This window comes from Macaca mulatta, chromosome 17 (genome assembly GCF_049350105.2).
Source record: "Macaca mulatta isolate MMU2019108-1 chromosome 17, T2T-MMU8v2.0, whole genome shotgun sequence".
In the NCBI taxonomy this organism is placed as follows: Eukaryota; Metazoa; Chordata; class Mammalia; order Primates; family Cercopithecidae; genus Macaca; species Macaca mulatta.
Window position 1 is genome coordinate 24,564,802 of NC_133422.1, and position 22,760 is coordinate 24,587,561.

Consider the following 22,760-nt stretch of genomic DNA (forward strand, 5'->3'; position numbering starts at 1 on the left):
TGAAATTGGCTTTTAGAATTGTTGAATTAAAATTGAAAGTATGCTACATAAACCTGAGTCTGGATGCAGTGGCTACAAATAAATTCAAGTGTGAGAGTGTGACCAGAATAAGCTACCGTTTATAAAGAAGCACTTCACTAAACAAACTGAAACCCTGAGGAAATTTCAAATTGTGAAGTAATGGGAACAATCATTTAATATGGAAGGAAGGAGCTAGTGCATGCCTCCTTCCTTGAATGTCTCATAAGATCAAATCGTGGAGATGACTGAAACAGGGAAGATAATTTAGTGGCAACATAACAGATTACCAGTTAGAGAGGCCAGACCCCTGAGAGCTGATTGCATTAGAGGGAGATGGGGCTAAGATTAGGACACAGGTATGTTCAGAAACAGACTGACACTTAGCTGTGTTTCCCACCACTTCCACCCCCCACAAAGTTAACACATTTAGCCGTCCTGACGCTTTGTAAACATTCCTGTATCTGTCTTCAATCATTTTTCTCTCTCTGAAGGGTTATCTCTTAGAAGCTTTGACATAACTTTCCTCGGAGGAATCATTTCCACCTAATCTTTTTGTCTTATCTCTTCTTTTTTGTTTTTCTTTTTTTGAGACAGAGTCTCACTCTAGTGTCGCCCAGGCTGGAGTGCAGTGGCACGATGTTGGCTCACTGCAACCTCCGCCTTCTGGGTTCAAGCGATTCTAATGCCTCAGCCTCCTGACTAGCTGGGATTACCGGCATGCACCACCATGTCCAGCTCATTTTTGTATTATTAATAGAGACGGGGTTTCACTGTGTTGCCCAGGCTGGTCTTGAACTCCTGACCTCAAGTAATCTGCCTGCCTCCACCTCCCAAATTACAGGTGTGAGCCACCACGCCCAGCCCGCCTTACCTCTTATAAGCATGAGCAGCTCTGCTCCAGTTTACCCTCAAAATGCACACATTGGGATTAGTATTTTCTTGTTATCAGTATGCAGTCAGTTGTCCTGCCATCCCTCCATCACCCTTGTTCATCTTCAGTGCTGCAGTTAATTATAGTATTAAATGCTTGTCTTCCACTAGAGCAAGTCTTTACTGCTGTGTCTCCAACCTCTAACCCAGCGCCTGGCAGAAGTGGGTACCCAGTAAACACTTGCTGGATGATTGACAGCAAGAGGCTCCTTCCAGAGTCTGGCTGTGGCACAGCTGCAGCCAGAGGCAGGTACAGGATAATGGTAGGGAGAACTGGAAAGATACGCGGGGACTAGATCCCAGAGAGTCTTAAAGTCCTAGGAAGGAACTTGTGCTGCACCCTGAGAATAGTAAGAGGCCATCGAAGAATCATAAATCTAAATCCATCCTTGGGTCGCACATCTCCCTTCTAGACTCTAGCTAGTTGATTTCTCAGTCTTAGCAAGAAACTTGAATCCATGTCCATAGAAACTCGATGTGGCACATGAAAAACAAAGTATAATTGTAAGTATTATTTATGGTTACATATCCAGTAAGTTTCTAAAGACACTTCCAGAGAACTTTTTGTACTTTATAAAGTAAGCCATCTTATGTATTTAAAGGATAAGTACGGATTTATAAATAACTGGAATAATTTAAATATTTATATTTCCATACAGAAATGAGTATACTGAATTTGGGGATCATGGTAAAAACAAAACCTATGACATTTTTAGATTTCAAATTGAAAAGGCAGTTGGTAGATATCTTATATCTTCTCAGCAGTTTGATAGTATATACCTGAAAATAAGCAGAAGTAAATACAGAATTATCTTCATCCAAGGAATTAAATAATAGGAACGTTATATAAGCAAGCACCTTTTATACTTAATTCTGCTTTTGAAGGAATTTAAAATGGAAATGTTTTTAGTTTCTGTTTTATTGATCCAAAGAATTTAAAGCCCCATTCAAATAAAATAATACATAGTGTTAAACTCGTGTTATTTTTTAATAGCCAGCATTTTTGTGGTTTTCAAATGAACCATCCAAGAAATTATAGTATTTCTTCTCTTTTTAAGAAAGTGTACTTCTTCGGGTTATAAAAGTAATAGATACTTATTGCAGAACATTTAGAAAACAAACTTAAAATGCATCCAGTCTGATCTCTTCCTTCTCATCTTTCATGTTAGTTTCACCATTTAAAAAAAAAAAAAAAAAAAACTGCCTTTTTTTTTTTTTAAATTAAAGGCAATTTTCTAACATGGTTTTCAATTTTTTTTTGCTGTAACCATTGCATCTCACTGGTTCCTGTTGGATTCATTTTCCTTCTTACTGAAATAAATTCTTGAGTAGTTTCTCAATAAGGATCTATAAATAATAAACATAAGCTTTTGTCCAAAAATGCTTATGTTTTACACTTACCCTTCAATTATAATTTAACTAGATATGTTATGCAGTTTTCTTAAATATATTACAATCTTGTATTTTGATATCTTGCTGATGAGTTTAAAAGGTACAGTGATAACTTTTGCATCATTAAAAGTAGTTGGCTTAGAAAGCTGTACTTTTCCTTCCTTAAAACAGTTTTTTAAATTTACTGTGCTGATATATGAAGTGAATTAATTTTCTAAATAAGTAAATGATTATGAGTCTTTCTATACTTAACATAAAACAAAATATCCTAAGATTGCTACTTAAATATACATGTACTAGTCAACTACTATGTTTTATAATATACTATATATGGTGGCATATATTTTCAAAAGCAGTGTTTTGAGTTATATTTTATTTCCTGAGTTATGGTCTCACTCTGTTGCCCAGGCTGGAGTGCAGTGACACAATCACAGCTCACTGTGGCCTCGACCTCCCAGGCTCAAGTGATCCTACCACCTCAGCCTCCTGAGTAGCTAGGACTACAGGCACTGTGCCTGGCTAATTGTTTTTTTTCTTAATTTTTTGTAGAGACAGGATCCATTTAGATGGTGTCCTGCAGCAGTTCTAGAGCAGTGCTGTCTAGTAGATGTTTCTGTGATGATAAAAATGTTCTCTATCTGTGCTGTTCAGTAAACCTTGAGTGTTGATATATTCTCTTTTTATTTGCTTTTATCTTTTATCAGCTGAGTAGACATTTTGAATTAATAACTTGATTGATTTTATACTATGTAATTTAAGATGATTTATTTTTACATGAAGATCTTTTTCCCCCAGAAATTTGAGGCTGATAAGCTTCTTGGTTTTAGTGGTTAAGATTTGCCTATATAGGCTGGGCGCGGTGGCTCAAGCCTGTAATCCCAGCACTTTGGGAGGCCGAGGCGGGCAGATCACAGGGTCAGGAGATCGAGACCATCCTGGCTAACCCGGTGAAACCCCGTCTCTACTAAAAATTACAAAAAACTAGCTGGGCGAGGTGGCGGGCGCCTATAGTCCCAGCTACTTGGGAGGCTGAGGCAGGAGAATGGCGTAAACCTGGGAGGCGGAGCTTCCAGTGAGCTGAGATCCGGCCACTGCACTCCAGCCTGGGCGACAGAGCGAGACTCCGTCTCAAAAAAAAAAAAAAAAAAAAAAAAAGATTTGCCTATATAATAAGCAGGTGAAAAGTACATTCTGGCATTGTAATAGTTTGTATGTTTAGCTTAGGTACTGGTTTCTACATTATAGTCACATATATTCAGTGCATTTTTAAAGTATTAATGCTAGTATATCCTCTGAGGTTACCTTTTTATATATTAGTTGTCATTGAATAAGAAGAATTATAGAAATAATAACTCTTCATATTTCACTCTGCTAAACAAGAGTGTTAATAATGCCTTATATTATTTTTCAGATTGCAAATAGAAGAGTCTTCCAAACCTGTGAGGCTATCACAACAGCTGGAAAAAGTTGTAACAACCAATTACAAACCTGTTGCTAATCATCAATACAATGTAAGCCTTCTGCTTGTCTCTCTTCATTCTTTTATATCTTCGTTCTTTTCTGTATCATAGAGTCTTAGGTTTTCAAAGAACCTGAGCATTTATGCACCTTGCCATCAGGTGCTCAAAATACAGTATCTGATCTGGACTTAGTAAGGAATGTAACTGCTAAAAGTATAGAAAAGATATTCACTCTACATTGCAAGTTATATAATGGCAAAGAGAAGGCGACCACTGTCCAAACTGCCCTTGATAAGTTTTTACAAAGAAATAAAACACTTCAATTCTCAATGTTGCTAATGTTTTAAATTACAATGTACTAAATAAATATTAGTTTTACTATTTTTAAAAATTATTCTATACCTTTGTGATGAACCATAGGAAAGTTTTTAATGTGTTAACAAAAATTTTTAAAGGTCATGGAACAGTGGTAATTTTTCTCCTCGATTATTAAGATCACTTTGCCTGGTTTCAGCTTTCACAGGCATTTTAATGGTCTCATACCACCATGCGAAGTGAGGACTATCTGTACAGTAGTACTCCCTTATCCACAGTTTCACTTAATGCAGATTCAGTGACCCACAGTCAACTATAGTCAAAAATTTTGAATGGAAAATTCCAGGCCGGGTGCGGTGGCTCAAGCCTGTAATCCCAGCACTTTGGGAGGCCGAGACGGGCGGATCACGAGGTCAGGAGATCGAGACCATCCTGGCTAACACGGTGAAACACCGTCTCTACTAAAAAATACAAAAAACTAGCCGGGCGAGGTGGCGGGCGCCTGTAGTCCCAGCTACTTGGGAGGCTGAGGCAGGAGAATGGCGTGAACCCGGGAGGCGAAGCTTGCAGTGAGCTGAGATCCGGCCACTGCACTCCAGCCTGGGTGACAGAGCAAGACTCCGTCTCAAAAAAAAAAAAAAAAAAGGAAAATTCCAGATATAAGCAATTCATAAGTTGTAAATTGTGCAACCTTCTGAGTAGTATGATGAAAACTAGCACCATCTTGCTCCATCCCATCCATGATGTGAGTCATTCCTTTGTCCAGTATATCCACATTGTATATGCTACCCACCCATTAGTCACTTAGTAACCCTCTTGGTTAACAGATTGATCGACACATGATGAAAAGAAAGAAGGAGAGTGAGTACAGAACACCAAGATATTTTGAGAGAGTGAGAGAGAGAGACCACATTCACAGACTGTTACTACAGTATATGGTTATTGCTATTCTATTTTATTATGGGTTATTTTTGTTAATCTCTTACTGTGCCTAATTTATAAATTAAACTTTATCATGGATATGTATGTATAGAAAAAAACATAATATATAGAGTTTGGTACTATCTGCAATTTCAGGCATCAAGTGGGGAAGGGAGGTGTCTTGCAACGTATCTCCTGCCAATAAGGGGAAAGTATTGTATATTTATATTTCAAGACATTTTTTATTGTTGTGTATCTTATATATACTATATATATTATACAATTACACATTTGTTGCATACATATTATGTATACTTTGTGCCAGGTATTGGTCTGAGTGCTTCATAAGTGATCACATTTAATCTTCATTCCAACCCTATGAAGAAACTACAACAGATAAGGTAACAGGCAGAGAGACTGATTTACTTGAGGTGGCACAGCCAGTAATTGATCAGTCCAGGTGTTGAACTCAGGCAGTCTAGCTTAGGAGCCATACTGTTAACCACTGTGTATGTTGCTGCTGCTGATTAGCAGTTGCTAAAAGGGCTAAGGGTTTTGGGTTTTGAAATATCTGTAATGTAGTAAGTGTGATGGTTTCCTGAAAATAAAATACCCAAGTTAAGTCAAATAGCAATTAACAGCTGGAATTTTATGTCCCACTTTGTTGTTTAAGATTACCTTTGATACTGAGTTTAGGAAAAAAATTTTCTTTAAGACTAGCCTTGGCGGGGGACGGTGGCTCACACCTGTAATCCCAGCACTTTGGGAGGCCGAGGCAGGCGAATCACCTGAGGGTCAGGAGTTCAAGACCAGCCTGGCCAACATAGTGAAACTCCGTCTCTACTAAAAAGACAAAAATTAGCCAAGAGTAGTGGCAGGCACCTGTAATTCCAGCCACTCGGGAGGCTGAGGCAGGAGAATCGCCTGAACCCAGGAGGCAGAGGTTGCAGTGAGCCGAGATCACACCACTGCACTCCAGCCTGGGGGACAAGAGTGAGACTTCATCTCAAAAAAAAAAAAAAAAAAAAAGACTAGCCTTTAGTATCAACATTTATTAAGTGACACAGGATAGTATCTACCAAACTACTACTTTATGAAATTTGAGTGATTGTTTTATATGAAAGTACCAAATGCCAATGCCACTAGGGCTAAGTAGATATCTTAAATGAATGGAACAATGACATTTAAGAAAGTCAATAATAGAGACTATGTGAACTGGAGTCCACATGACCTGTATAAATACATTCACATTTTGAAATTGCTACACTATGTGAGTTAAACAAATCAGGTAAAAGTTCAGCTGCATCCAGCCAAGCTTCCATTTTACAGCCTCTGGTTATGCTTTAGGAGGAAAGTAAACTAAAGGACAGGTAAGGTATCAGATGATCCAGAAGAGGTATTTTTCTGTTGTTTTCTGACTTAGACAAATAGATAAAAGTCCACATCTTTGTCCTCTTCCATTCTAGTCTTTTCTACTCTTGGATGGGAATACATACAGTTTTCTGGAGCTACATGCAAATAGAGATTCTGTTCTATTTTGTAAAACAGTATAGATCTTAGTTGTTTTTGCCTTTCTTCCTCATTGGTGTGCTGCTTCTGTAGCTCCTGACTCAGCTTTTTTGTCCTTTTATGGGCCAGGCTTCTCTGTGGTTTCTACTCTTGTGTATGTTTTTATTACAGTGAGTATAAGAAAGACCACACTTTCATAGACTATAAAGAGTTATTACCTTTCTAGAGGGAAGTTTGGTAGTTTATGTCAAATGCACTATAAAAGGATATATCCTTTGACCTAGCAGTTTTGTCTAGGAATTTATTATAGTGACACCAGTGCCCAAATATAAATACAATAATGTTTCTCTCTATTGTTTAAGATAGGAAAAGATTGGAAACAAATGTCCCAAACTGGGGAATGATTAAATATTTTAAGTCATTATTTTTGGATGGTAGGATCTACAGTGATTTTATCCTAATTTTCTTTTTTATAAAATCTTTTCCAATTGTTGGAATTGTCACAGTGAGCACATATTGCCTGAATTGTTGGTAAGCAATAAAGTTATGTTGGGAAGGGGAAAATTGGAAAGGAAAGAAAGCCAGGGAAGAATAGCTAGCCGTGATAGTACCCTACCGTTGTCTAAGACTTACCTTCTTTAAACAACAAGTACTTTTTAAATATCTGCTTCGTGCCTGAGATACATACCCCTGGTGAATAAAGTAAGTAGAAACATGTTACATTGTGAACTCCTTATTATATAAAGCTATAGCACCCTCTATAAAGATAATTAACATTAAGTGACATTTTAGTTCAAGATATCAACCTTTGTTAAGGTTGTCATAGTGAAAATAAGTCATTATAGTAATGAGTCTTTAAGATTTTTACATACAGAGATTGACTATAATCTACCACATTGCATTTGAATGTTTAATCACTATTTTTTTGGGAGTAAACCAGGATGGGCACCTGCATAGCTTTAAAAAACATATTCAGTGTTGTAGTGTAATACCAACTATAGAAAGAATATAACATTTTTGTTATTTATTAGAAGAGGACATTGACTTTTAAAGATTGAGAAACATAAGTGAACACAGCAAGAATGATTTAGAGGAAACATAATAAAGACTTTTAATAAAAAATTTTAACTCAATATAATGTTGAAATGTTTTGAAAGTCTTGCCAGATAAAGCTATATAAACATGAAGCTCAGTGTTTCATTTTAACAGTTGAGCTTCTTTGAATGCAATTTTCAGAATAAAAATATTTTTAAAAATTGTACAAAAAAGTGAAAGAGGGACTGGGAAATTGCATATGTATTTGCAAAACGATGTTCCTACGTTTGGTCAGAAAGAAACCTTGCATTTATCCACAGCTTTTCACCCACCTATGGCACATAGGTAAATTTACCTGTATATATGTAGAGAAAATATCCAATTTTGTTCTTGGAGCTATTCTAAGAATTAAATTCAGATTTATCTTTTTAGTTCACAGACTATCTGGGTATAGTATCTGTCATACTTGTCATTCAGAAACCATCTACTGAGCCAAAAAGAATTATATGATTATTTTTATCTCTTAGAATACTCCATTGAAATCGCACCCCTGAAAACCATCTTCTTACTAGGATATGACATGTCAGTTTTTTTCCCTAAGTGGCATTTCCTGTACCTTAAATCTTCATTAAGTGTCTGAAATTTGAATCAGTTCATGTAGGTCAGCATTTTCCACAGTAAATATTTTGTAACATTAACTAGGTGAGAAAGTCATGTAAAAAGGATTCTGTGTTTAAAGAACTTGTAGTTTCTGATTATATCCTCCTCTTAAATTGACATTTCACTTTAATATACTCAAGATAGGGAGGCTTTGGGAATTTGTTTAATCCTGCATTTATAAACATTTGAACATCAAATTTCCCCCATTCTTTGAAGTAGTGAAAACAGACAGTGGGAAAAAATGGAGATGTCAAAGAATGGTTTTACTAGAGGGCCCACTGGGTGAGGGGGAAAATTATTTATATTATTATAAAACATATTTATTATATTATAACTTATATTTATCTTGTTTGGCACCTTATAAAAGAAAGAAATTGAGCTTTAGAAATACTATGTAGATTGACCCTGGCATCTTTTTGCAGCCCATGTGCTAATCGGTCATTTTTCAGCAGAAGAGTGGAAATGGGACAGGACAGAGGGGTTGAGCGTTGTGCCTTCATGTTTTCATTTGCTTTTAGCTTTTTAGCATTGGTGCTCAATTCAGAGGTTTACAGATTATAGTATCTATTATTAACTAAACTCAGTCTCAATAAATGAACAAATGGCTTTAAAAGATTTCTGCAGAGAAACTGTCAATTAGAGATAATACTAATAAACCAAACATGTGAACAAGAAAGTGAAAAAACTGAACTTCTCTTGCTTCTAAAAATGGTTTATCAGCCAATCTTTGAGGTGACAAACAGTGATGACGTAATCAGATCTGAAAAGAACTTGGCCCTTCCAAAAAGGAAATTATCAGTATCATTTTAAATATGGCTTGTCATGCCCTGTCTTTAATGATGACTCAGTTAGTGTCTATGGTGGAATCAAAAACAACTCTAGATATTCCAAGCAGAAAAGAATGTAATGTAGGGAGCTGGTTACAAATGATTTATGAATATCAAATGGATGGGCTGAAGTTGCAAAAGGGAGAAGAGATCAGGAAGCTGCTGCGGAGGTGCTCCTGCAATACAAAAAAGAGAAGAAAAATCTCCCTCCCTCCCAATTTCATTCTCCTATTGGCAGAACCCCAGCTGGAAACCCTCTAGCAAGGGAATCTTGGAAGTGTAGCCTGCAGATCTCCTGCCGCCCTGCCCTTAACACCAAGGCTAGAGCTGAAGACTTGTTGCAAAATAACTGGCGAAGTGACCCTTGACCTTTGTGGGTGTTGTACCTTGTTATATTAGCTATTGCTGATACAAAGCTATCGCAGTGTGCAGTGCATTTAAAAACTAAGCACACAGAACATGAAGACAAATCATGATATTTTGAGAGCAAAACGTAAAGGTATTTTGTAGTTTTGACAAAACTTACTCTTAAAATTATGTACATTCTTTCATCCCCTGAAAATATTTTATCTTGTGTATGCTTCTAGTGTCTATTTATAAATATAGTAGGTACATTTGTCCAGTTTATAAAGAGATATATACGTAGTTCATGCTTTAAGTTTTTTGCTCACAGAGGTGTATAATCAAAGTATAGAGTCAGCTGATGCGTAAGGTTCTTTGCAACTCCCTCCAACTTTGATTCCAAGTAAGGGTGACTCTGTATGTGTGTTCTGGTTGACTTTGTGAACATCGTATCTAGCCTATGTAAATTTCATAGCATTCTTTTATGTATTCCATGGCCTCTTATAACCTTTCTCATAAGGAATTCCTTCTCTTCTCATAAGGAATCATGTCCTCTGTTGTCTAGACATTTGTTTTCAATGTTGCTGTATGCTAGAATCACCTGGGAAGCTTTTAAAGCAGAAAAATAGGCCAGGTGCAGTGGCTCATGCCTGTAATCCCAGTATTAGGGAGGCCGAGGCAGGTGGATTACCTGAGGGCGTAAGTTCGAGACCAGCCTGACCAACCTGGTGAAACCCCATGTCTACTAAAACTACAAAATTAGCCGGGTATGGTGGCACATGCCTATAATCCCAGCTACTTGGGAGGCTGAGGCAGGAGAATTGCTTGAACCCAGGAGGCGGAGGTTGCAGTGAGCCAAGGTCGCGCCTCTGCACTCCAGCCTGGACAACAAGAGCGAAACTCCATCTCAAAAAAAAGAAAAAAAAAAAATACCCTCAGAAATTGATTTGGTTAATCTAATGGGGAGGCCAGCCATCTTAAGTTTTTAAACTTCTTGGGTAATTCTAGTATACAGCCACTGATCCAAAGAGATGAGAACTTTTTATAGTTCTGCCATCTCCTGTTTAGGGTGGGGTGTTTAATGATGGTACTTGGGAGGAAACCTCTTTCTAGCAAACCTAGAACTTTTAAAAGGAATTAATATTTTCTTATTTTTGTTAGAATTTCTGCCCCACAATTTGAAAAAATAAGTTTTCTCTCTCTCTCTTTCTTTTTTTTTTTAATTTCTGGTAAAAGCTCTTGGCCAGAAAGAACTTGAAAACCTTAACTATGCTCAGATGGGTAAGAGAGAAAAAAGAAAAGCTTACCTAGTAAACTGGTAAGTTGAGGTAAAGCCCCAGGAACTAGAAAGGAAATTCATTTGCATGCATATATACTCTATTTCCTTCAGTGTGGCAGCCGACTGTTAGTCTGCGGAACTAAGATTTGGGGTTTGAGTGGTTAATCTTTTAAAGTTCTATGCATAAATTTGAATTTTCCTGAATAAAAAGGATGTTTGTAGGACTGTATCATTAGGGCTTTTCAGTAATATTTGCCTGTTATAATATATAGTATAAGTATACTACATGCTTTTTCCGTTTGAATTTGCACACAAAGGACTGACCAATTCTAAAGAAATAATTTCCTCCCAAGAGATAATGACACACTAGGCAGAAATAGAAGCATTAGTTGAGGGGAGGGGGAATAATCTCTCATAGGGATTTAACATGCAGAACCATGATATTCACAGCTGTCATGCTCACTTCAAAAGTTAAAAGCCTTTACAAAGACTGCCTTGACAAAACAAAGTATTTCTGCAAACAATAATCTAGAAATTTATAGATGTCTGTATTATAAATTTTAATTGGTAGTGGGTGGCATTTATAATTTTAGTCAGTGATTACAGTTTCAGTAATGACGGTTGAACATCTATATACCACATCCACAAAGGATTTTCAACATTTGGTTGCATTTTAGTCAAGAATAGACTGGTGTAGTTGCTCACGCCTGTAATCCCAGCGCTTTCCGAGGCTGAGGTGGGTGGATCACTTGAGTTTGAGACCAGCCTTGAGTTTCAGACCAGCCTGGGCAGTATAGCCAGACCTAGCTCTTCAAAAAAAATTTTTTAATTGGCTGGGTCTGGTGGCATGTCACTGTTGAAACCAACCTGGCCAACATGGTGAAACCTGTCTCTAATAAAAATACAAAAATTAGCCAGGTAATCTCAGATTGCACACACCTGTAATCTCAGCTATTCAAGAGGCTGAGGCAGGAGGATCACTTGAACATGGGAGGCAGAGGCTGCGGTGAGGTTAGATTGCACCACTGCACTCCAGCCTGGGCATTAGAGTGAGACCCCATCTCAAAAAAAAAAAAGGTTGGGGGGCCAGGCGCGGTGGCTCAAGCCAATAATCCCAGCACTTTGGGAAGTCGTGGTGGGCGGATCATGAGGTCAGGAGATCAAGACCATCCTGGCTAACATGGTGAAACCCTTTCTCTACTAAAAATACAAAAAATTAGCCAGGTGTGGTGGCACGCGTCTGTAGTCCCAGCTACTTGGGAGGCTGAGGCAGGATAATCACTTGAACCTGGGAGGCTGAAGTTGCAGAGAGCCAAGATTGCACCACTGCACTCCAGCCTGGGTGACAAAGCAAGACTCCATCTCAAAAAAAAAACAATAATTTGTGTTCTGTTGTGAAAATTAATTGTATATGATGGATATTTTGGTAAAAATTTGTAACTGAAGACTAAAGTGCTTTCTGAATTGACATTTATTTCTGTACAGTCAGTTGCACAGTGGTCTGTGATCATTGGATAGAAGATTGGTAATTAAAATTCACACAATATAAAAGCTGTTTCTACTCCAGTCTTACTAAGATTTTTAGTGGCTGCCAACAAGTTAGATATCTGACTGCTTTAATATCATTTCCTTACAGTGCCTGAGCTCCACTGAGAAACAAAATGCCCAAAAGGCAAAGAGCTAAAAAGAGAAGAAATAACATTATCTCAAAACTGCAATCTTCTCCTAAAGAGAATAGTTCATATCATTGGTAGTTTATTTGTACAGTTAAGTTTATTTGTAGTGTCAAGTTGTGAATATAGTATTAAGATTATCATTTCTGCACTGTTTAATTTTAAAAAATTACCTCAGTGACCTTGGTTTTGTCCTAACTATAAGTTTATTAACAACTTAATGGCCATGGAAATCATTTAAATCCCCTTTGATAATTACACATACACTGAAACTACTTATCTGATACCACAGAGCAGAATTTGGGTTATGAGCCTATCTTAGACATTATCAAAAAAAAATTTAATGGCTGGGTGCAGTGGGTCATGCCTGTAATTCTAGCACTTTAGGATGTCAAGGTTAGAAGATCACTTGAGGCCAGGAGTTTGAGACCAGCCTGGGCAGTATAGCCAGACCCTATCTCTTCAAAAAAAATTTTTTAATTGGCTGGGTTTGGTGTCATACCCCTGTAGTTCCAGCTAGTTGGGAGGCTGAGGCAGGAGAATAATTTGATCCCAGGAGGTTGAGGCTGTAATGAGCTATGATCACACCACTGCACTCTAGCCTGGGCGACAGAGTGAGATCCTATCTCTAAAATTAATTAGTTAACTAATTAAATTAAAACAATAATATTTTTGTAGTACAGTATTAGTTAAATCTGTATTTTATTTTTGAGACAGGGTGTCACTCCGTTGCCCAGACTGGAGTGCATTGGTGCATTCTGAGCTCACTGCAGCTCCTGTCTCCTGGGCTCAAGTGATCCTCCCACTTCAGCCTCCCAAAGAGCTGGGACTACAGGTGAGTGCCACCACGCCTGGCTAATTTTTGTAATTTTTGTAGAGGCTGGGTTTTGAACCCGGGAGGCGGAGATTGCAGTGAGCCGAGATCATGCCACTGCACTCCAGCCTGGGAGACACAGCGAGACTCCGTCTCAAAAAAAAAAAAAAGAAAGATATTGAGGCCATGAGGAAGGCTGGTATCTTTGAGTGCAAAGTGGTTTGGGAATATAAAAAATTTGCTTGGATTGAATCACATGGAAGTTTGTCACTGACTTGTGTTCGGGAACTATGAAACATGAATATGTAGGCTGAGAAAGAGTTTATCTTGATAAGTAAACAATTAAGAAATATTTTGGAGTGTAAAAAAAAAAAGTTTTTGTTTACTAGGCAAGTGTAGAGGTAGGCTGCAGTACCCCCAGGAATTAAACCAGTGATGTACATGGTTAGCACAGAAAGATAAGCATATATTTTTAATCTGTTTTTCTAGTTTTAACATTAACTTCAATTTGAGATTGAAGCGTGTAAACCAATATTTTTTTTCTTTTTTTTTTTTGAGACAGAATCACTCTGTTGCTAAGACTGGAGTGTAGTGGCACAATCTTGGCTTACTGCAACCTCCATCTCCTGGGTTCAAGCGATTCTGCTGCCTCAGCCTCAGAATCTGTAGCTGGGAATACAGGCGTGTGCCACCACGCCCAGCTAATTTTTTTGTATTTTTAGCAGAGACTTGGCCATGCTGGTCTTGAACTCCTGACCTCAAACAATCCGCCTGCTTTGTCCTCCCAAAGTGCTGGGATTATAGGAGTGAGCCATCGCGCCTGGCCCCGTGATTTTTTGAAAAATCTGGGTAGAATTCGGTAATTTTCTTACTATTCATTAACATTACTAATTACAACTTAATCTGACCCTTACTCTTATCCCTAGTATTGATTTTAAAGTTCTTTTCTAATTCTTAATTTTTACCTTTGATTCAGGTCCTCTTGCATCTGACACGTGACTCTGGGTTGGGACAATTTGACAACAACATTTAAAAAGTTTTCTCTCCACAGCCAACTAGAATGTGTGCCCTCTGTAAAGTAGGTCATCTTACTTTACCAGTGGGCTTATTTGAAAACATTTTTCTTGTTAAACTTCCTAGCTTCTCCAGTGATTTTACACAACAGCCTACTGAAGGTAGAAACAGTATATCATCAGTTCTCTTTGCTATTTCCTGAATTTAACTTGAGACTGAGGCCAGGCATGGTGGGTCGTGCCTGTAATCCCAGCACTTTGGGAGACTGAGGCGGGCGGATCACGAGGTTAGGAGTTCAAGACCAGCCTGACCAACATAGTGAAACCCCGTCTCTACTAAAAATACAAAAATTAGCCAGGCATGGTCGGGCACACCTGTAATCCCAGCTACTCCGGAGGCTGAGGCAGGAGAATGGCTTGAACTGAGGAGGTGGAGGTTGTGGTGAGCCGAGATTGCACCACTGCACTCCAGTCTGGGCAACAGAGCAAGACTCCATCTCAAAAAAAAAAAAAAATTTGAAACTGGCTGGATTTCAGTCTTCCCCAACAATACAATCTATGTCATTCATTTGCATTTTTTTTCAGCATGATGATCTTGTCCTAGGTAGCTCTTTGTCCATTACTGCATTTAAAACGTTCAAGGCCCTCCCCTCTCTAATCATTGTAATCCATTTAAAGCCATTTTAGAAAGAGAAGGCTGTCTTACTGTCTCCATATCTTAGCACACCCATATCTCAGCACAATGCCTAGCATATCGTCATGCTTAATCTGCTGAAGCTCGGTGGAGTTGGAGTTTTATTCCCAGTTCGTACATATCAAAAAATGAAGATCGAGTCCTTTCCCTTTGTCTCACTCCTACCTTTATTTAACTAAAAAGTAGATACTCAAGGTTGTCAGAGTTACCTTTTACCACTAATTTGACAGTCTCTCATAAGATGTATTTTTAGTTTTAATATCAATAAATCAGTAGAAACTAAATGTTATCCTTTATAACAAATCCTTATTGTTAAAATAGAGTAAGCCTAACTACCTGAGGCTGAAATTTATGGAACAATTTATTTGTAAGTTTTGAAATGTATTTCATTGTTTTTGAAGCTAGTCCCCAGATTATAATTATTTCAGCTGACACACAGGACATTATTCTCTGGCAGTTTCCACCCAGCCTATTGATGCTTTCTTCACCAGGTTGGCCCCTTCAACAAGTTTCTGATGGTTTATACAAGTGAAGTGTTCCTAAAAACAAACAAACAAATGTCTCAATTAACTAAGTAATTGAACAGAACTTGCATATTTTCAGTAAAAAGAGTAATATTTTACAAATGAACAGTTCCAGGATGGTAACAGTAGGAGGGAACTTCTTCATTGTGTTAGTACCACTGCTTTCTAAGCTGGCATGCATGGAGGTACACAAAACTACAGGATAAACATAACACATGGTCCTGACGTGTCATTTTTATTTGGACAGGAGATACTCTGTTTTTTATTTCCATGTTAAAAATAAAGATGTATTATACAGGTGAATTTAGAGGTCACATGAAGTTTTAAATGGGAATTTCAGAAAAATGTTTTGCTTGTGCCTGAGGTGATAAGTATATACTTACTCCTTTCTCTTGTTAAACTAACTTTATTGTATGGGAAGAGAAACAGGTTCAAGGAGGTTGCACAGGGTCAGGATGAGAAAAGGTCCATGTCCTTTCCTTTTTACCAATGCTTCCCGAACTTTTCACTCTGTAAAGAACCTGTTCTATGATCTGCCTGCCTCCAAGAACCCCACGTTTGAAAGATGTGACCTACGACACTGAATCTGTTCAATAAACTGTTTTACTGTTAATCAAAAACAAAAGAACTACAAGTTAGAGTTTTCGATCAACACAAGCTAACCAGTTAACCACACTGAATTGATACAGTTTTGGCAAAAGGCCTTTTTGGGGGGAAATGGGCACATTACGCGTTACATAAAACTTGAGGGGATAATGAAAGTGACTGGAATTATTACTAATTTAGAGCCTTAAAGATATGGGGACCCCTAGGAGTAACAGGTCCCAGGTTCTGAACTACTGTTCAGAGGCCTGCTGCCTCGAAACTTAAAATCTAGTCATTAATGAATGACTAAAAAGAGAATGCCTGGGCAAGTGTGGTGTCTCATACCTGATATCCCGACACTTTGGGAGGCTGAGGCGGGTGGATCACCTGAGGTCAGGAGTTCCAGGCCACTCTGGCCAACATGATGAAACCCCGTGTCTACCAAAAATACAAAAAATTAGCCGGGCGTGGTGGCGGGTGCCTGTAGTCCCAGCTACTAGGGAGGCTGAGGCGGGAGAATGGCGTGAACCCGGGAGGCGGAGCTTGCAGTGAGCCGAGATCGCGCCACTGCCCTCCAGCCTGAGCGACAGAGCGAGACTCTCTCAAAAAAAAAAAAAAAAAAAAATACAAAAAATCAGCCAGGTGTGGTGGCGGGCACCTATAATCCCAGCTACTTGGGAGGCTGAGGCAAGAGAATCGCTTGAACCCAGGAGGCAGAGGTTACAGTGAGCTGAGATCGTGCCACTGCACTCCAGCCTGGGCAACAAGAGCAAAACTCTGTCTCAAAAAAAAAAAAGAGAGAGAGAGAATGCCTGTGTTTCAGAGTGAGCATGTTGAATTGATGCTTTTATTTCCTTTGCTGTTTGCATATAGATTGAATATGAAAGGAAAAAGAAAGAAGACGGAAAGCGAGCTCGAGCTGATAAACAACATGTTTTAGACATGCTATTTTCAGCCTTTGAGAAACATCAATACTATAATCTTAAGGACTTGGTGGACATCACAAAACAACCTGTGGTATGTATATGTTCATACTAATCCTTTGAATATGCCCTCCTTCATGAACATGACATTACTGAAAGTGTATCATACATGGTTTCGTTCATATTTACCTATGCTAATGACAAATTTTATGACAACAGTCAGAAAAGATGCCTTAATGCAGCCATTTTTTGGTAACAGCAGTTTTTATTTTAGATTTTAGTACACTTAATATCAACAATTCTTTATGAAGAAAAGAAGTTGTCCTCGTGTTCATTTATTCTTGACATTAAGCCTGAAATCTGTTGATAGCATTTCTGGTCTTTATTTTGTTTCCCTGTCTTCCTCTGAAAAAGCTTAACTCCTTCCCTTTTTTTGGAAAACGTGCCTCATAGAAGAATCACATTCTTGAAAGAATTATACTGTTTTGTCATTGTGGGAGGGTTTATCCCTGTCTTGTGGATTGTTCTCTGTGGATTTTTTTTTTTTTAATTAGAATCTAAGTAGGTCCTTTTAAACCTGAGCTGAACTGCACTTCGTTATGCTTGCAGAGATTGTGATTAGGTTGGCCTGTTCCCCATTTTTCAGGACAAATTTAACAAATTGGTATTTTAGAAAGTTTATCTTTGTTTTATAAATAGTCGTTTTTATCTCTTCTCTAGGCTTTTGTGCATTTACTAGTAATTTGCATTAATAATCCATTTAAAATGATAGTAACAATAAGAAATCTAAATTCTTTCTCTAGTCTTTGAGTCACATTGTTTTCCATTTAACTTTCTCCACCGTATGTTACCACAGTATCAGATTAAGTATTTACTTATAGGTTTGAGAAAATTGAATGGAAACTCTTTTTATCTCATTTGCTTTACCATTTTGTCCACTCTGCCAGTATACTCAAGAATATGTTGATTCTTGCTGCTCCATTTATTTGATTCAGAATATGTAACAAAATAACCAATTTTTTAAAAATCTTAACATAACCAAATAACCTATTTGTGAAATAACTTGATTTTTTTAAATTTATACAAAGCTTTAGGAAATTATTTATGAAATTTTAGTGTTCATTATACAGTTTCTTCTGCAGAGATTTCTTTACCATTGTACATCAACCTTTCACTTTTTGTTAAGAAATTTAAATTCCAAAAGATTTACTTTTTAATCAGAAGAAAGTGTTCATGGTGCAGTATTATCAATTCATCCCAATGACTTCACTCCCTTTGGCATCAAAGCCTTAGAAACAGCATTCTAAGCTAGATTAAAAAATTTTTTTGAAATACACTAATTCATTAGCCAAGCTGTGTTTCTTCTGTTTTAATGAAATTTATCTTTGTGTGTGCATATGTGTATATACATCTGTATGTAAAGACCATTCCAGAAACTCTGAAAACAGACAAGAGATTCTCATGGAATTAAGCACAAAAAATTAGATATGGAAAATAATCACTTGTAGAGGGGCATTCAGATGATTAGGGAAAAGTTTCTTTGCCTTCACATGGGATATAAGGTTTATTCATTTTGCATCAAAGAAAAAGGATTACTAGTATGTCTTTTGGTTTTGGTTAAGATATTTTTTATATGGTAGTACTCAGTGAATCTCTTACAACAGAACTTCTTAATTCCTAACCAGTGGGTGGACTTCAGGGGATCCATTAAGTTCCTGAATATCCTGAATATGTGCAAAAATATATGGATTTTTCTGGGGAACATATCATCCATAGTTTGTATCAAATTCTCATAGAAGCCACTGATATTGAAACTAACTTTTTAAATAATAGTTTTATTATTTAGAGACTAAATTGCCTCAATAAACGTAAGATTCTTGAAGGCAGAGTTGTATGCTATTCCTGTCCCTAAATATTCATACACCCCATAGTGTAAAATATGGTAAAAATTCAGTAAATATCTCATGAATTGATTTGAAAAAAGAAAGTCCTCAGTCTCCAAGGGCCCACCATATTTTCTTCAGATGGATTTTGGCAGGCCTCTCACGTCATTTATAGTGAAGTTGGGGGAAAGAGTGCCAAGAAAGTGTGGAATGCCTTCCCCAGGCTGGGTGTAGGCCAGAGGTAGGGTTACCTCCACCTAGAGGAGAGGGCAGAAAGTGGTCAGCATGGATTCCAGTCCATTGACTGGGAAAGAAAATTGCCAAAGCCTAGCTCTCCCCCAAGTAGGCAACTATCCCCCTTTAAAAGGATCCCAGGACATAAGTGAATCTGTACTAATGGTCATCAGTACCCAAGAGACTTGAGGAATCTATTCTAGCATGAAGATCTGTGGTCCAGGAAAAGGGATGTCCTGGTATAATAGAAAGAACCCTGGATTTGGAGTATGAGATCTCAATTCAAGTCCCGGCTCTACCATTTAGCCAAATAGTCCTGGACAAAGTACTTAAATACATTTAATACATTACTTATATATTTAATATTTAGTTCACAACATATGTAATAATATAAAATTTGCCAGTATGTTCAAATTATAATTTTTTTTGGTGGGGGAGGGGGTTGTTTGTTTGTTTGTTTTTGAGATGGAATTTTGCTCTTGTTGCCCAGGCTGGAGTACAATGGCACAATCTCTGCTCACTGCAACCGCCACCTGCCAGGTTCAAGCGATTCTCCTGCCTCAGCCTCCTGAGTAGCTGGGATTATAGGCGCCCACCACCACACCTGGCTAATTTTTGTATTTTTAGTAGAGACGACGTTTCACCATGTTGGCCAGGCTGGTCTTGAACTCCTGACCTCAGGTGATCTACATGCCTCAGCCTCCCAAAGTGCTGAGATTACCCGTGAGCTACTGTTCCTGGCTAAAACCTTCATTTCTATAAGCAAAATTATTGGCTAGAGAAACTGTGCTTGCCGGGCGCGGTGGCTCACACCTGTAATCCCAGCACTTTGGGAGGCCGAGGCGGGCGGATCACAAGGTCAGGAGATCGAGACCACGGTGAAACCCCGTCTCTACTAAAAATACAAAAAATTAGCCGGGCGCGGTTGTGGGCGCCTGTAGTCCCAGCTACTCGGGAGGCTGAGGCAGGAGAATGGCGTGAACCCGGGAGGCGGAGCTTGCAGTGAGCCGAGATCGCGCCACTGCACGCCAGCCTGGGCTGGGTGACAGAGCGAGACTCCGTCTCAAAAAAAAAAAAAAAAAAAAAAAGAGAAACTGTGCTTAGGTCCCATCTTTTTCTCTTATTTGCCAATATGTGACTGACTTACATAAGCAACTAGAAAGAGCGAAAGTTACTCATCGAGGGCCGGGCGCGGTAATCCCAGCAATTTGGGAGGCCGAGGTGGGCAGATCACAAAGTCAGGAGATCGAGACCATCCTGGCTAACATGGTGAAACCCTGTCTCTACTAAAAATACAAAAAATTAGCTGGGCATGATGGCGGGTGCCTGTAGTCCCAGCTACTCAGGAGGCTGAGGCAGGAGAATGGCGTGAACCCAGGAGGTGGAACTTGCAATGAGCCAAGATTGCGCCACTGCACTTCCAGCCTGGGTGGCAGAGGTGAGACTCAGTCTCAAAAAAAAAAAAAAAGGAAGTTACTCATAAAGGAGGCCAAGCTGTGGTAACTGATATAAAGTCAGGGACATAGTATCCATTTAAAGAGATATTATCTTAGTCTGTTTTTTGTTACTTATGATAGAATACCTGAAGCTGGGCAATTTTAAAGCAAAAGAATTTGTTTCTTAAAATTTTGGAGTCTAAGAAGTACTGAGTCAAAGGACCACATCTGGTAAGAGGCTTTTGCTGGTGGGGACTCTGCAGAGCCCTGAGGCAGCACAGGACATCACATAGTGAGGAGGCTGAGTGTGCCAGCTCAGGTCTCTCTTCCTCTTCCTCTTCCTCTTTTTATAAATCCACCAATCCCACTCCCATGATAACCCATTAATCTATGAACGGGCAGAACCCCCATGACCTAGTCACCTCTCAAAGGCCCAGTTCTTACTACTGCCACATTGGGAATTAAGTTTAACGTGAGTGTTAGAAGGGACAGATATACAAACCATACCAGATATTTTTATAGGGTTTAACTTCTGGATTTTTCCCCCTTAAAAATAGAAGATTTCAGGAGGCCTATTATTTCTCCTGGTACTCTGGTTTTTAACTTTGAATGGGTTATGTCTAGCTTTTTTCACATTTTGTTTTATCTGTCAAATAGAAGCATTTACAGCATTTCCTTTGAAGATACAAATCATGAAAAACTTTTATCTAATTGCTCCCTTTGAAACACCAAACTGCCAATACCACTTTGAGCTTCAACACTCTGTTTTCTGTCTAACAGTGTTCATTTACCAGTGTTCCTCTACAGCATATTTGTATTAAAAAGTGTCATTGAAAACTAGCCCTGATTAGAACTGGACCGCTTAATTTCCTTTTGCACCACCTATCCAATTTCAGGTCAGGATTCAGAAAAGTTTATTTTTACTTTTGTTTTTATTTCTTTTATTTTATTTATTTATTTTTATTTTTATTTATTTATTTTTTTTTTTTGAGATAGTCTTGCTCTGTTGCCCAGGCTAGAGTGCAGTGGTACAATCTCAGATCACTGCAACCTCCACCTCCTAGTTCAAGCAATTCTTCTGCCTCAGCCTTCCGAGTAGCTGGGATTACAGGCGCCCACCACCACACCCGGCTAATTTTTTTTTTTTTTTTTTTTTTCTTGAAACAGAGTCTTGCTTTGTCCTCAGGCTTGAGTGCAGTGGCACGATCTCAGCTCACTGCAACCTCCGCCTCCCGGGTTCAATAAATTCTTCTGCCTCAGCGCCCCCAAGTAGCTGGGACTACAGACATGCACCACCATGCCTGGCTAATATTTGTATTTTTTAGTAGAGACGGGGTTTTGCCATGTTGGCCAGATTGGTCTCAAACTCCTGACCTCAGGTGATCTGCCCATCAGGCAGGCTGCTTTCTAATTTCTATATTATTAAGAATCATCATCATTAATCCTAAACCAGGTATGAGAATATGTAGAGTGTAGAATTTAAGCTTTATCTTAGTTCAGTTTCTACTCCAAAAGGAAAAATAGGTGTTTTTAATGTTTGAAGCTTATTCTCAAATTTACTACTACTTAATAAGTGCTGTTTTTATTATAATGCTTTGCACTGACATATATTCACTTGGTTCCTTTTTTCTTTTCATTTTTCCTATAACTGGAAATTTTTATTTTTAAATTTTTATATTTTTATATTTTAAATATGTATTTTTTTATATTTTAAAAAAAGACAGTTTCCCAACAGAGCATATTGATTAGTGACAGCCCTCTTTAAGACTGCTTTTAAGAAATAATTATTTGCTAATTTATGAAGTAGAGCCTTAATTAAAAGTTTTAGACTATGAAATGTGATATAAAATAAACTGTCAACTATGTTGACTATAAGTGGGTGAAATTTAATCACATTTATAAAATTTTAATACTTTCTTTTTGAATAGTGATTTTAATAGAAGGATCAATGATCTACTACCAACTTTATTATGGAACAGTAACATTTCCCCTTTTAACTTCTTATATGGTTTTGTTTTGGCTCTTTTTTTTAGAAACAGGGTCTGGACAGGTGAGGTGGTTCATGTGAGTAATCCTAGCACTTTGAGAGGCCGAAGTGAGAGGATTGCTTGAGCTCAGGAGTTTAAGACCAGCCTGGACAACGTAGTGAAACCCCAACTCTACAAAAAATGCAAAAATTAGCTGGGAGCGGTGGTGCATACCTGTAGTCCCAACTACTCTGGAGGCTGAGGTTGGGAGAATTGCTTGAACCCAGGAGGCAGAACTTGCAGTAAGCCAAGATTGTGTCACT

The 22,760-nt window shown here is 38.2% G+C and overlaps 1 protein-coding gene across 1 annotated transcript in view; it reads left to right on the plus strand.

Moving 5' to 3' along the window:
• GTF2F2 (general transcription factor IIF subunit 2) overlaps positions 1-22,760 on the plus strand; it is a 167,715-nt gene that overhangs the window by 132,746 nt on the left and 12,209 nt on the right. The window contains 2 exon segments of the mRNA NM_001266711.2: positions 3,755-3,854; positions 16,868-17,011. Of these exon segments, the coding sequence (NP_001253640.1) occupies positions 3,755-3,854; positions 16,868-17,011 (244 nt within the window).